Source organism: Artemia franciscana, chromosome 2, assembly GCF_032884065.1.
Source record: "Artemia franciscana chromosome 2, ASM3288406v1, whole genome shotgun sequence".
Lineage (NCBI taxonomy): Eukaryota > Metazoa > Arthropoda > Branchiopoda > Anostraca > Artemiidae > Artemia > Artemia franciscana.
Genome location: NC_088864.1, coordinates 25,761,773 through 25,776,708, shown reverse-complemented (window position 1 = coordinate 25,776,708; position 14,936 = coordinate 25,761,773). Strand labels below are relative to the sequence as shown.

The 14,936-nt window shown below is 35.9% G+C and overlaps 1 protein-coding gene across 3 annotated transcripts in view; it reads right to left on the bottom strand.

Moving 5' to 3' along the window:
• Positions 1-4,847: 4,847 nt before the first annotated feature.
• The window catches only part of LOC136039316 (palmitoleoyl-protein carboxylesterase NOTUM-like), a 30,818-nt gene continuing 20,729 nt past the window's right edge, over positions 4,848-14,936 (bottom strand). For all 3 annotated transcript variants that reach the window (XM_065722944.1, XM_065722933.1, XM_065722935.1), the window contains one exon: positions 4,848-5,856. In XM_065722944.1, the coding sequence (XP_065579016.1) occupies positions 5,717-5,856 (140 nt within the window). In that variant the 3' untranslated portion in view covers positions 4,848-5,716. The remainder of the gene's footprint in view (positions 5,857-14,936) is intronic.

Genomic DNA, 14,936 nt, shown 5'->3' with positions numbered 1-14,936 from the left:
GAGAAGCATTAGAACTTAAAACGAACAGAGATTATTACGCATATGAGGGGTTCTAAAAATACTTTAGCATAAAGAGCGAGGTATTTAGGAGGAGATAAATACTTCGCTCTTTATGCTAAAAATTTTTAAATAATTTCAACTATTTATTCTACGGCCTTTCTGATTCAGTGGTCTTTCTTAAAGAATTGGGACAAAACAAGATTTAGTGTGAAGAGCGAGGCATTAACTAGGGGACCAACCCCCTCATACATATAATCAAAAATATAAGAATATGAGAGTTTGTTACGTAAGTTAATTCTTAAGTTACGTATATTTGTTATTAATAAAAACGTTCGTTAAAAATTAAAAGATCTAGTTGCCTTTTTAAGTAACCGAAAAATTGGAGGGCAACTAGTCCTCCTTCGCAACACCTTATTTCTCAAAATCGTCTGATCAAAACTAAGAGAAAGCCATTTAGCCAAAAAAGAATTAATATACAAATTTCATTTTAATAATTTATGTACGGAGAGCCAAAATCAGACATGCATTAATTCAAAAACTTTCAGAAATTAAATAAAAAAAAACAAGTTTTTTGAAATGAAAGTAAGGAGCGACATTAAAACTGAAAACGAACAGAAATTGCTCCGTATATGAAAGGGGCTTTTCCTCCTCTACACCCCGCTCCTTGCGCTAAAGTTTGATTCTTTCTCGCAACTTTATTTTTTAAAACAATAAAAAACTTTAGCCCAAGGAACGGGGTGTCGAGGAGGAAAAGCCCCTTTCATATACGGAGTAATTTCTGTTCGTTTTCAGTTTTAATGTCGCTCCTTATTTTCATTTCAAAAAACTTGTTTTTTTTATATTTAATAGCATCATAAATTGACTACAGGGAGCTAGAACTCCCAATTTTCAACCAAAAGAGATTTCTACAATCATCTGTTATGTGATGGTTGTATGTTTATACAATCATCTCTTCCATTGAAACCTTAAATGCCCCTGGGACAGAGCTTACACCCCATACCCCCAGACTGTGGGGGTTTGTTTCAACCCCAAAAGCCTTGTTATGTGATCTTTGGATTATTTTGAATGAAATGGCTATCTAAAAATTTCAATTGGATGCATTTCGAGAAAATACGACATGTGTGTGTGTGGGGGGGGGGCAGCTGCCCTTCGATCACTGCAATAGAGGTAATAGTTAAAGTAGCAGCAATAGTAGTAGTAGTAGTAGTAAATGTAGTAGCGGTAGTAGCATTAGTAGTAGCATTCACAAATTGCCTTTTGGTCATTTGATCTTCCCCTTTAAGTATTTTCTGAAAGATCCTACTTAATACTCAAATCCATTTATGAGATACGCTTTTTTGACAATGTGCATGCACCTAGTGTCTTTTGATTTAGTTCAAATTTACTCTCAACATTTTAGATGTAGTACTGTGGTTGTAGTATTAGTAGCAGAAGCATGTAACGTACAAATATTACCTTTTTGATCAATTTATATTATCCCTTATCATTTCCCGAAGGTTCCAAATTAATATACTCTCTCATTCCTGAGTTACACCCTTTTGACAGCCCATTCACAAATAACATGGTTTGATTTAGTTCAACACTCCTCTATAGCTTTTCTAAGGGACTCACCTGAAAGCCCCTTATCCTTTTGGGAAGTAAAGGTCAAACATGTATACCTTTCTCAATACCGTATAGTATATGTACCAAAAAGGAAGGAAATATCCAACTTACAGCCTTTGTTCCCGGGGCAGTAAGGGGGTCGACATACCCAAAGTCAGGAGTTTTCGAAAATGCTGAAGAAAGTAGCCGTTTTCAAAATTTTAATTGAACGTTTGTTTTGGAAAATGAAGGTCGTGGGTGCGTTAGGGATTGCTGGTAGCTCTCAATAGACTTTTAACTCCTCAAAAGAGCACCATAACTTCTAATTTTCCATAAAATGAGCCCTTTCCAAAGTTTATACAACAACCCGTTCAATAAAACCTTATATGCCTTGGAGGTTCTGATGGGATATTTGAACCCCGGGGACTTTTTTATATGATCTTTAGACTATTTTGGACAAAACAGTCTAAATTTCTATCGGACACATTTGTGAAAAATTTTCTATCGGATACATTTGCGAAAAATACGACGTGGTGGGGTGGCTGCCCTCCAATCAGTTTGACCCATAAAAATGGCACAAGAACATCTGATTTTCAATCCAATAAGTCCATTCTGATTTTTGCGACCCCTCTTTCCATTTAAAAAAACTTATATGCCCTCCGGGCATAACTTACAGCCCTTGCACGAGGGCTGTGTGTGGGGGGGGGGGTTGTGTCCTCAAAGAGATAATTTCTGGACCTTTTAAGCATGCTGAACATAACAGCTATCTAAAAATTTTGATTGGATATATTTTTAGAAATGATCCACATAAGAGGGGGGGGGGCTGGTTGCTCTTGAGTCACTTTCAACTATTTAAAAGAGCACTAGACACTGCAATTTCCAATCAAATAAGCTTCTTTTGAAGATTCCAACTTCTGTTATACAAAGTACCCTGGTCTAAAACCAAAGAAAGGGATAGCTGCCCTCCAATCACTTTGACTCCAATGAGTCCAATGAGCCCTTTCTGAAATTTATACGACCACTCTTTCCATTCAAACCTTATATGGCCCCATCATAACTTGTAACTCTTGCCCATCATAACTTGTAACTCTTGCCTTAAGGGCTGTAAGGGGGAGAGGTTGTAATCCTCAGACATAATTTCCTGATCTTTCAACTACGCTGAACAAAGCGACTAACTCAAAATTTTGGTTGAATGTTCTTGGGAGAATGACAGGTGGGAGGGGGCTAGTTGCCCTCTAATCCCTTTTGACTATTATAAAGGGCACTAGTCCTTTAAGTTTCCAATCAAATGGGCTGTTTTCAAAGTTACTCCGACAACTCCCTCTATACGAAATGCCCTGGTCTATTAAAAAAGACAAAACTCCGTATTCCAAACAAAATCTGAAGCACCTTTAAGGGTTTTTTTTTTTAATTTAATTTCAAAAGAATTAGACAAGTCAGATTAGACAAAATTTATGGTGAACAGAATTTTGATCTCTGAACCCCAGCCCCAAAAACATTAAAAGAAGAATTAAAAGGAATAGAACATAAAAATCTATACTATAAGATAAATTAAAAAAGAAAAACTTGTTTTACCAACTGAAAGTAAGGAGCGACATTAAAACTTAATACAGTCAGAAATTATCTCGCATATAATCGAGGCTAATTTTCTCCTCAAGCCTTTGGCCGTTACGCTAAAACATTATAGTGGTTTCAAAACGCTTGTTATTCTAATTGAACAGCCGTAGTATTTCGGCAGTCATTCCTTATTTAGGACAGAGTTTGAATAATTAGTTAAAAATTTTTGGTGAATAATAATTTGTTGAATCAGCTCTTAATATTATTTAATACAAAATTTTAAGCGAACGGAAAGAGGTAATATCGTTTACAGGATTTGAAATTCTGCTTCACATTTGAGCTTCTACATGACTTAAACCATAAACCATTGCAACCTCTGCAATAACATTTTCTGATGCTTAAATACACTGTACGCACATATTTGAATAGACTGAAGCATTGAATATAAATACTAAAATAAAAAACGACAATTTAAAGCCACAGAAAAAAGGCTCCTGGTCCGATTCGCTAGCTCTCCCACCCCCAAGAAAATCCTTGACGAGGCCCCAGGAAAATCCTTGAGGTAGGCCTGTGAATGTAATATCTTAATAATTTATTCTATATCGAAAAATATCATCGCAACAGGGGGATCACTATCCCCTCCTTCCAGAAAAAATGATAACAGTGTAGATTAGAAACAGTATCGAGGATCAAAAGGGATTTGATCCATTTTTACCTTCCCTCCCACTTCCTTAGAAGGCATTATATATTTATCGGAAACCTCATTGAGTTAGGATATTTGGGCATTAAATGCACTCTTTGAGGCATCTTCTGAGGGATTTCCTACCTTCCTCTCAATGTGGCTCTCTTGTTTCGGCCCGTTTACCTGTAAATTGAATCACTGTAACAAAGCAAGAACCGGAAAACAAGTGACGGGTGACAGAATGCATTGGACTTATATAATTTGGGCATAATATTTGCATATTAGGGTGGGAATTAGAGTATAGGGGGGGTAGAGCATAGTCATGCATTTCCATCAGCCCATTTACCCAAATAGTAGATAATATGAGCCAGTAAAATACTGGTGATTGTAAAGTTGAAGGCTCAAAGAGATTTAGACAATTTACGCAATGAAATACGCTCTTTTTGGCTTGTGGCATCCACTCTTTTCTTCGTTCTTTTATTTGTCTTAATTTCCCTTCGGCTGGTCAATTTAACATTTGGAAATAATTTTTCCAGGGAGGAATTGTAGAGGGAATTTTCCTCAGAGGGATTTTCCAGAGTAATTTTCTGAGGGTTTGGTGGCTTTACAGGCAAATTTTCCAGGGGTAATGCTTCAGAGCCCTTTCATTTAAATCAAATTCTGCGTGATCCAAAAGTTGTCTATTATGATTTTTGAGGTTTTTTGCACCTATCGCCTTGCTATGCCAGTGCTACTGAGATGCGGTTGAATTTTCCACAATGCTTCATCAGCTCCGTTCGGTCTGCTGTTTTCCCCTGCGTAGATTCCTCTTCCTGTGGATTCTCCTCTGAACTCTCACAACGAGTAGACTACTACTTTATACACTTTGATTTTAAGGATTTCACTTAAAATTTTGCTCAGGCGCCTTTCGAGGGTGACCAGGCTGTTACTGCCTGCTTTATATTCTTTTCTTTTTTAAATACAGAGTCTATTTCACTGAATTAGAGTATTGAATAAAACTAAATTACCGCAATGAATAAATGCTGTCAATCTTTAAATACATATATTGAAATACAAATCAAAATCTACACAAAATGAGCATACAAGTCACTAGCACGGATTCGAGACTAGTAAAACAGTTTAAAAAATATATTAAAAATTTGAGTAAGATACCAGCACTATATAGCAGTTCCTGAGGTAGAAACTTCTCTTAAAATTAAAGAAAACAAAGTTGACAATACCCGCAGTTTATATAATTACAATTAACGGCCTCTAGATGGTTGGTCGCTCTACTAAATATTTACCTTTTTATGCACTGAATTCTTACAAACATGAACATTTAGTCTTACATAATCGATTTCCATGTGGTGGTGATACTATAGTAATTTGAATTACTACATGTTTCAAACATTCTTGCGTTATATAGTGTGAAATTTACTTTTATTGTCTACGATACGCTGGGATTTAGTGTCAGGTGTTGACACCAATGTTATACTTCAATTTCACTTACAAGTATAGAGGAATGTATTTTATTCCTGCAGTATTTCTGAATCATAGGATGGACTCCAAAGGGATGACTAGCCGACTTGAGATATTTTGGGAGGATCTACGAGCTAAAGTATATTTCACATGAACATAATCCCAGAAATTGATACGGTTCGATCTGACTGGCTAAGAAAAGCAAAGGTATGTAGGCTAAGCATACTTGTCAGGTGATTCATACTCTCACCTTTGAAACACACTTAGTGAAATTATTGATCTAGGAATTGCAGGAGGCTCTGAAGCTCGTTGTTTATATTGGTTGTGAGAGAAGAGCAAAACATCAATTGTGGTCCAACTTAAACAACTTTTAAAGGACTAGTTTGAAATTCGAAATCTCCTCTTCGTTGTCATTTATCAAGGCATATCCAATTTTAATCAATGAAGATGAATATTTGAATTATGCTTGCGATAATATTCGAACGAGATGATGCTGACTTCCAGACCTAGTGCACTCGCTAAACCACTGAGATCGGCGCTAAAAGATCCGAGTAATTCAATGAATTCCATTTCTTCTCCTGAAAGAAGAAAAGTTCTAGGTATTACTAACTTACATAGCTACTTAGAAACACATTATGAGTAAGAAGAGAAAGAATGTATATCTATTCAAAAGTGAGGATGTATGCTATTTAATTAACAGCTATATAGCACGGCTAATATTAAAATAAAATATATATTAGCCCCAAGGCCATCTGATGCCAACACAGTAATGCGAAGGTGTGTCATTTTCTTGGTCAGAAAGTTAAGTCAGAAGACAGCGACTTGGATTGACATTATTGTAATTAGTCAGGTTTTTGGATTTTTGGATTCGCAATCTTCCTACCCAACATGGTTGTCAGATATTGAATTACGAGTTTTTTTTTAAATTGAGTAACACAGTTTTTCAACAAGGGCACGCTAACTATTTGTGATGAGCTTACGATGTAAACTAGTTTAGAGAATGAATAAAGAATTTGGACTAGTTATTGCACAGGTAACCATTACTAAAAAATGATTATTTCCTTTAAAAATTGTGCCTAAACTATAAACTTAATTTACAATTAGATTCCTTAGTTCCTGACTATAAATGTTAACCTGGGAAGTAGGAGCCTTCAATCACTCTCTATAATTCAAAGCCAGAATTAAGGCTGTCAACAAAAATTACTCAGGCATTGAGCCAAACACATAGTTTTTTTGAGAATAGGCCTTTGCAATCCCTTTCCCAGAAAAGCCTAGGTAAAATGGCCAAATTTTATTTCATTTAGCAGCAATTGCCAGCTTTAAAAACATAGTCAAACCATTCGTGGTAGCAACTGGTAAGTAAAAAGTGACCTTAGTCCAATACAAACTAAAACTTTACTGGAAGATAATTTTTTTCCCTTAATTTGACAAAAAATTAATAAGAGGATGAAAAGGGACACTGAAAAAAATCTAATAGTATAATAAATACCAAAAATACTTTAGAAGAACATCAAAAGACGACCACTCCTACTACCCCTAGGGCAAGGGTTTTAATTTTGGCCTTGGGGGCACATTAGGCTCTCATAGAATCTAATGTACCCCTCCCCCACACACACACGTTGTATTTTCACGAAATGCATCCAATCGAAAATTTTAGATAGCCATTTTATCCAAAATGGTCCAAAGATCATATAACAAGACTTTTTGGGGGTGGAAACAAATCCCCAGGGCCTAGGGGTAAGGGTTATAAGTTCTGCCCTAGGGACATTTAAAATTTTGATGGAAGGGATGGTTCTATAAACTTTAGAGGAGTCTCATTTGGTTGAAAATTGAAAGTTTTAGTTCCCTCTGAAGAATCAAAAGTGATGGAGAGCAACTAGCCACCCCCCACACCGTCGACCACTCGAAATTATGTCTTTGAGGATGACAACCATCTCACAGCCCTTAGGACTCGGGTTGTAAGTTGTGCACTGGTGGCTTATAAGGTTCTTATAGAAAATATGGTCGTATATACTTTAGAGGGGTCTCATTGGATTGCAAATCAAAAGTTCTAGTGCCCTTTTCAAGAGTCAGATTGGTCAGAGAACAGCATCCCCCCTCCCAGACGTCATTTCTTCCCAAAATACATCCAATAGAAATTTCGAAACAGCCAACTTATTAAAAATAGTCCAAAGATAGTATAAAAAGACTTTTTGTTACAAAACACCAGAGCCTGGGGGCAAGGGTTACAAGTTATGCCCCGGTGGCATTTAAGGTTTTATGGAAGGGATGGTTATATAAACTTTAGAGGTGGCTCATTTGGTTGAAAATGGGAAGTTCTAGTTCCATTTTAACTAGCCTCCCCCTAACTACCCCTCTTTTTATGAAAAGCATTTGATTGAAATTCTGAGATATCCATTTTAAAACAAAATAGTCCAAAGAACATATAACAATGCTTTCAGGGCTGACACACCCCTCCATAACCCTGGAAAAAGGGTTATAAGTTATACCCTGGTGGCATATAAGGTTTTACGGAATGTGTCGTATAAACTTCATACAGGGCTAATTTGATATAAAATTGGAAATTATAGTGCCCTTTTTAAGAGTCAAAGTGATTTGAGAGTAGCAAGCCCCCCTCCCCACACCCATTATTCCGCAAAAATAAATATCCAAACAAAGTTTTGAGACATCTATTTATTTTTCAGTATTGTTGAAAAGTTCAGTAATTATGCGTTTGGGAGTGTCATCCCCCTGCCCCAAGGCCTTACGGTAAGGACAGTAAGTTAGGCAATTTCATCGTTTTTACATATGGTATATGTTACGTTCAAATATTGACTATAAATGTAATATTTGCACGCTACTACTACTACTCCAACTACTTCTGCTTTTACCGCTACCATAAGTACTATTACTACTACCACTACTATCACTAAAACTATTACTTCCGTAGTGGGTACAACCAAGGCTGAAGATATTGAAATAAACATCTGAGGAAAAGTTGAAGGGAAAGTTAAACTAAATCAAAATATACTATGTGTATACCGATTGCTTATACGGGCGTAACAGCCATATTTTTGGAACGGTTCATCGCATCAACGAGGAAACTTCAGGGTTATGATAAGTAGAATGTTCAGGTAACCAAGAGTCGAAATGTTCCTGCCACTACTGCTATTAATACTGCTGCTACTACTGTTACTACTACCAATGATAATACATTATTTCTGCTACTACTCTTCCTACTGCTACTAGTACTACTCTGATTTTAGTAAAATTAAGGCTAAGTCTATGAAGGTGAAAATTTGACAGAATAATGAGGGGGAATTTGAACGAAACCAAAACACACTATGTACATACAGATTTTCAAAAGGGCGTATCAAGAATAGATTTGGGTATTAAGTTAAACTTTCAGCAAATACTTAAAGGGGAAGATCAATTGACAAAAAAGAAATATATGCATGTCAGTACAAAAACTACTACCTCTGCCACTTTTACTAATACTATTTCTGCTACTAAACTACTCTCTTTTTTTTGCAACAACTGCAATTGCAATTGCAACAACTTTTAAGGCTCAAAGATCAAGATGGAAAAAGGCGTCAAAACGGGATCAAAAGCGCACTTCAGCAATGTTTTTGGAACGTCTTACCGTGTCAAGTTGAAACTTCTGGGGCATCCTGGAAGGGATGATGAATTGATCAAAAGGCAAGATGTAAATGCTACTACCGCTATTAATACTGCTGCTACTACTATTACTATTACTACTAATACAAAACTAACACTGCAAGTACTTCTCCTACTACCACCACAACTACTGTGATACTAGTACTATTAAAGGTAAGTTTATGAAGGTAAAATTGAGAGAATTTTGATGCCAAATTCGATCAAAAGACTCTATATGCGTTTACATTGTCAAAAGAGTGTATTTTAAGGATTGATTTGTGTATGAAGCTGGAACATCGTGAGTTGACAGAATGTTAAAGAGAATGTTAAAAAAACAAAGATGATATATGCATAACCTAGCTTTCAGAGTGAGAACATCTCAAATAACTGGATTATATTGATTCGGAGTTCAAAGTAAAAGGATTTGGTTTGAATTGGATATTTATGAACTGTGAGTAAAACCGGTCTACTTTAGTGTGACGAAAATAACGAATTCAGTTACTTTGAAAAGGATTATTTTGAAACTAATTTTATCGGATGTTAGCTGTTTGACAGCATGGTGAGTAATAATTTGATTTGATTTTGGACTTTGGCTAATTGTCCATATTTGTTGGTTATACCATTATGACGGAATATGTACATTCGTCGGTGTTGAATTTCGTGCAATCAAATCTTAAAAAAGGAGTAAGTGATGAAGTTATTGCTAACCATGCTGTTGGGTTTTTCGATGAGAAGTCTATTATAGCGGCTAAAATAGAACTTTGGTCTCATGTTTACGAGGGTGAACGTGTGCAAAGACGCCAAGGCGATCAAGCTAATTACCGTCACATTAAGGACATGATGGAAATCTTCCAGAAATGCGACAGCGAAAATTTGTCTTTGCCTACCTACGTGATTATTTTACCTACCGAGGTTCCTGTTATTCCTGCTGTGGCTTATTCTAGCTTCGCCTCAAAGCTTGTAAGCATTGATTCGGAACTTAAGCAAATCCGTGAGAAGATTTCGTCGTATGATCTTAAATTCCCCCCTCTTAGCAGCCCTGGCGCTCAGTCATTGAATCCCGATCTGACGACCGTTGTTATTTCTAAAGTCCCATCAGAATTAGATAATCCTGCCCAGCGTCGCGAAATAATAGACTCTATTCCAGGTCATGAATGTATTCACAGCATTAAGCCCTCTGGCGATAAGCTAGTGGTACGAATTGACAAGATTGCTGCAAGGAACTTTTGCAATGCCGTTCCAAATGTAATGAGAGATTGTGACGTCAAAGTAAAAGAAACGAAATATATTGGAATCATTAAAGGTATACCGACCAATTTTGATGAGGAAATGTTAATTGATTGCAATAATATTACTCATGCGAAGCGAATAGGCAATTCTTTGGCTGTTAGAGTGTTTTTTGAAAACGCTGTTGCGCTGGCTAATGCACTTCGACTTGGTATAAAGATTGGGTATGAGATATATCGAGTTCACGAATACCAACGCCCACCCAAATGCTGTTATAATTGCCAATCACCAAATCACTTAAAATCAAATTGTGATAAAGAAAAATGCTGCTCCCGTTGCGCAGGGCAACATGAATCCTCGCCTGATTCTCCGTGCCAGGCTACACCAAAATGTGCGAACTGTCAAGGCAATCATGTGTCATTTTCAATGAAATGCCGAATTCTTCGTGAACTTCTGTCGAAACGATCGTCCTATACTAGAAAATGAGTGCTAAGACTAATTTTACTATATGTTCGTTCAATATTAACGGTACTAAGGATAAAGACGTTTCTTTAGATCAGAAATTAGAAAATTTTGATGTTTTATTCCTCCAGGAGCATCTCCTACCTTTAGTGAGCTTAAACTCCCTACAGAGAAGTAACGAACACTCAGTTTTTTGTAAAAGTGCACGCAAAACCTCTGGCAGACCATCAGGTGGCCTAGCATGTTTAATAAAAAAAAACGCTGTTTTCACCACCCCCTTTATGCTATCACGAGAGTGATTGTTATATTGCTATTCGTCTTGCCAACCTTGTCCTCATTAATGTTTATCTCCCCTGCGACCAGAAATCCCTCCGAAATTTAACTAAATTTACAAAATTTTGCGCATTAATAAAAAGTCTTTTGAATGACATTGAGAGTAGTGGACTGGATTGGTTATTAATCGGTGATCTGAACTGTAACATTCACTCTTCATCAGTGCGGACTGAGCTTCTGTTAGATTCCTTACCGAATAGTTACAAAATTTTGAAGAAAGATGCCTCCCATTCCTATATCCATAATAGTGGCTCACTTTCAGACATTGACCATTGTATCGTTTCTTCTGGTCTCATCTGTGGCGAAGTCCATGTTGATCAGGATGAGCGTGATTACGACCATCTCCCCCTATCCCTCACTGTTACCCTTAATGCTACTGCGGAGAAGAACCTTCGTCCCAATTCTAGAAAATGGATTTCTAAAAGAGAATGGAACAAAGCTGACTGGCCTCTTTATTTTTCTACGCTTGTTAGCCTTCTATCAACGATTAAAGTCCCTTTTAATCTGTTGTGCACAAGCGTTGGGTCCCCACAAGCCAGAATTCAGCTTAATATTTATTATAGCCACATTGTATCGTGCTTAAAGAGGTCTGAAGAAGTAGCTGTTCCCCTATGTCGCTTTAGAGCAAAAACAAGAAGTTCAATTTGGAAGAATGACCCAGAGCTCAAAACAATAAAAAATCGGGCTAAGTTGTGGCTAAAAATTTGGATAGCTTGCGGCCGCCCCTTAAGGGGTAATGTTTTCGATATTAAACAAAGAACAAAGCTTGATTTTAAACGCTATCTTCGAAAAATTAGGTACAATGGTGCTGAATTTCCTAAGTCTCCTAGCCAGTGGAAAAAAGTGATCAATGTCGCGAAGTTTGATAGATCGCCTACGGCTGACCGAATCCCTAATGTATCATGGATCAATCATTATAGTAACATTTTCGATACAGTGATATATGCGGTTCATTTTCGTTTTGCCAAGCTCTGTTCTAATCTGTTGCCTAACAAAATTATTCAAGGTCATGTACCTCCCGTTAGTGTTAACCGTGTCAAAAGAAGTGTAGAGAGACTTAAATCGAAATCTTATGATATAGACCGGATCAGTGCTTTTCACCTCAACACCGATTCGGAGGAATTAGTTTATCACTTGCAGTTACTTTTTCAGATGTGTTTATGCTCTTCTTTAGTCCCTGATTCTTTTTTAGTTGGTAACATTACGTCAATTTTGAAACGCGGTAAGGACCCAACTAGTTGCGCTTCGTATAGGCCTATTACGGTTGCTTGTACTTTAAGTAAAGTATTTGAATATGTTTTGCTCCCTGATCTCCTGTCTAATGTAGATTATATGTCTAATCAGTTTGGCTTTAAGCCGTATATAGGATGCCAACATGCTCATCGTGCTATAGTTTCGCTATTACTTGAAGCGCATAAAAATGGTTTTGAGGTTCATTTTTGTGCACTCGATGTTTCAAAAGCTTTTGATTCAATTTGTCATAGCCAACTTTGGTATTCTTTAATCCAACTTGGTGCAAATGTGTCTATTATATCAACTCTTCGTTTTTGGTATGCTAATTCATATGTTCGACTCAAGTCAGGTGACACCTACGTTGGTAATATCCCCATCCGTTCTGGTCTTAGGCAAGGAGGAGTCTTATCCCCTTATCTTTTTAATGCTTGTCTTTATTCTGTTTTGCCACGTATTAATCCATCATGTTTTTTAGGCCTAACTAATCTTTCGTACATTGCATATGCAGATGATTTACTTTTGATCAGCCGCACTAAATCTAGCCTAATTAAGTCGACCCAGCTTGTTTCTAAGTCTTTTGAGGAAATCGGCCTCAAACTTAATACTGAAAAATGTGAATATTTAGTTTTTAATGCTAAGCATCAAAGTAGTGATCTTGATTGTGGTTATTTTTCAGTTAAGCTCGTTTCTTCGATTCGGTGGCTTGGTATTAGTATTTGTTCATCTTTATCGGCTTTTCGATCCTGTGGGCTAAATGATATTAAAAGTAAACTTAAAAAAGGGTACGCGAAAATTGTCCCGAACCGAGGCAGATTTTCACGAAAGGCTTTATCCAGACTTTATTCTACATATTGCGATCATTCTATATTGTTTCTTTCCGGTTTGCGCCCGTTGTTTAATAATCAAGATTTGCAGGGCATAAGAGTTATGTATTTTCGTTATTGTAAATATTTATTGTATCTGCCGCGTTCTTATAGAAATCAGAAGATTATCAGAAAGTTTTGTGCCACTGATATTATTTTCGTTTATAAAAAACTCTATGCTAGATTAGGTGCTGAGGCCTGTCAACGCTTGGGCCCTTACCACCCTTTGATTAGACTGTATTAATTGTATTGTTTGTGTTATTTCGTTTTTCTTTCCTTAATGTTTTTACTCCGCTTAATTTGTCAAAACAAGCGGGTAACAAATAAATTATTAATTATTATTATTATTATATTGCTACTAATGCTACTACTGCTTACAACTATTACTACTGAATGAGCTAAGTGTATTAAGGTGAAGCTTTCAAGGAATAATTATGCTGAACCTAATCTAAACGAACCCTGATCATGGATATTGTCAAGGTGACAAAGCAATTGAACAATAATGGCTTGCATTATTTATGTTAGACCTTTCAGGGTAAGTTGTGACAGATTTTGACCTAGCCAGGAGACACTATGTGTATGCTTTTGATACTACTTCTACAATTACTGTAACTAATGACACTAAGGGCAATAAGTTCAAACTTTTAGGGAATGTTTATGGGGTATTAAAAGGACATTTGAAATCAATATCATAGGCACCGCTGCTCTATCATGACTAGTAATATCATATATATTTTAAAAGTGTTAATTTGATTGGAAATTTTAAAGTTGTAGTGCTCCTTTTAGGAGGGAAAAGTGATTGGAAGGCAATCAGGCTTCCAATTCTTTTTTTCCTGAAAAGAATCAAAATTAATCAAAAAAAGTTTTTTTACACAAAACAAGTTTTTCAAGGGACAGTAAAGAACTCTATTAAACAAAAAATGGAATCTAATAATCTACCATGCGTAAAAGTAAAAGAAATCAGAATCAATAACTAAATGAAACCAAAATAGGAACAGAAATTACAATATATAACATAGTCAAACTCAAAACGACTAAAAACTAACATGATTAGGGCTCATGACCCCTATACATTCTCAAGGCCCAAACATAATTTGCGCTTTACTAAAACAAAATTAAATGTTCTAGTTCTATGACTTTAATAAATCAAAAACTATAAGATTCTTAAGGAATAAATATGAACATATACATATTAAACTGACTATGCACATTCATTTGTAGTTTTTTCATATTCATTTTTAGTGTTCTTCTGGTATTTATTTAATATGGGTTATATATTAACATTATATTTAAAATTGTTGAATATTGAAGCTTCTCAAATCTTACAGAGAATCGAAATAGAGTAATTTAATGGGAATTTCATTTGGTGACTTTTTCTTTAATATACATATTAAAAGATACTTACCTTAGGAGTAATATTATTTTTTTTTTGCATTGGTTATCCCGATTGTTACTAGAATAAATATATCAAATATATCCAGAGATTTATGACAGGATTTTAAGTTTAAAAATTAGTTCCGAATCGCAATAAAAAATTATAAGACAATTAAAAGCTTTTAATTGTTTTAAAAAGTAGAATTGTGGCAAAGAGTCAAACTTTAGCGTAAAGAGCGAGGGATTGCGGAGGGGACAACCCATTTTATATACGGAGTAATTTCTGTTCGTCTTAAGTTTTAATGTCGCTCCTTACTTTCAGCTAAAAAAAAAATGTTTTTTTTTTTATTTAATTTCTGAACGTTTTTGAATTAATGCATGTTTGGTTTTGGCTCTCCGCACATAAATTATTAAAATGAAATTTGTATATTAATTCTTTTTTGGCTAAATGGCATTCTCTTAGTTTTGATCAGACGATTTTGAGAAATAAGGGGTGGAGAAGGAGGCCTAGTTGCCCTACAATTTTTTGG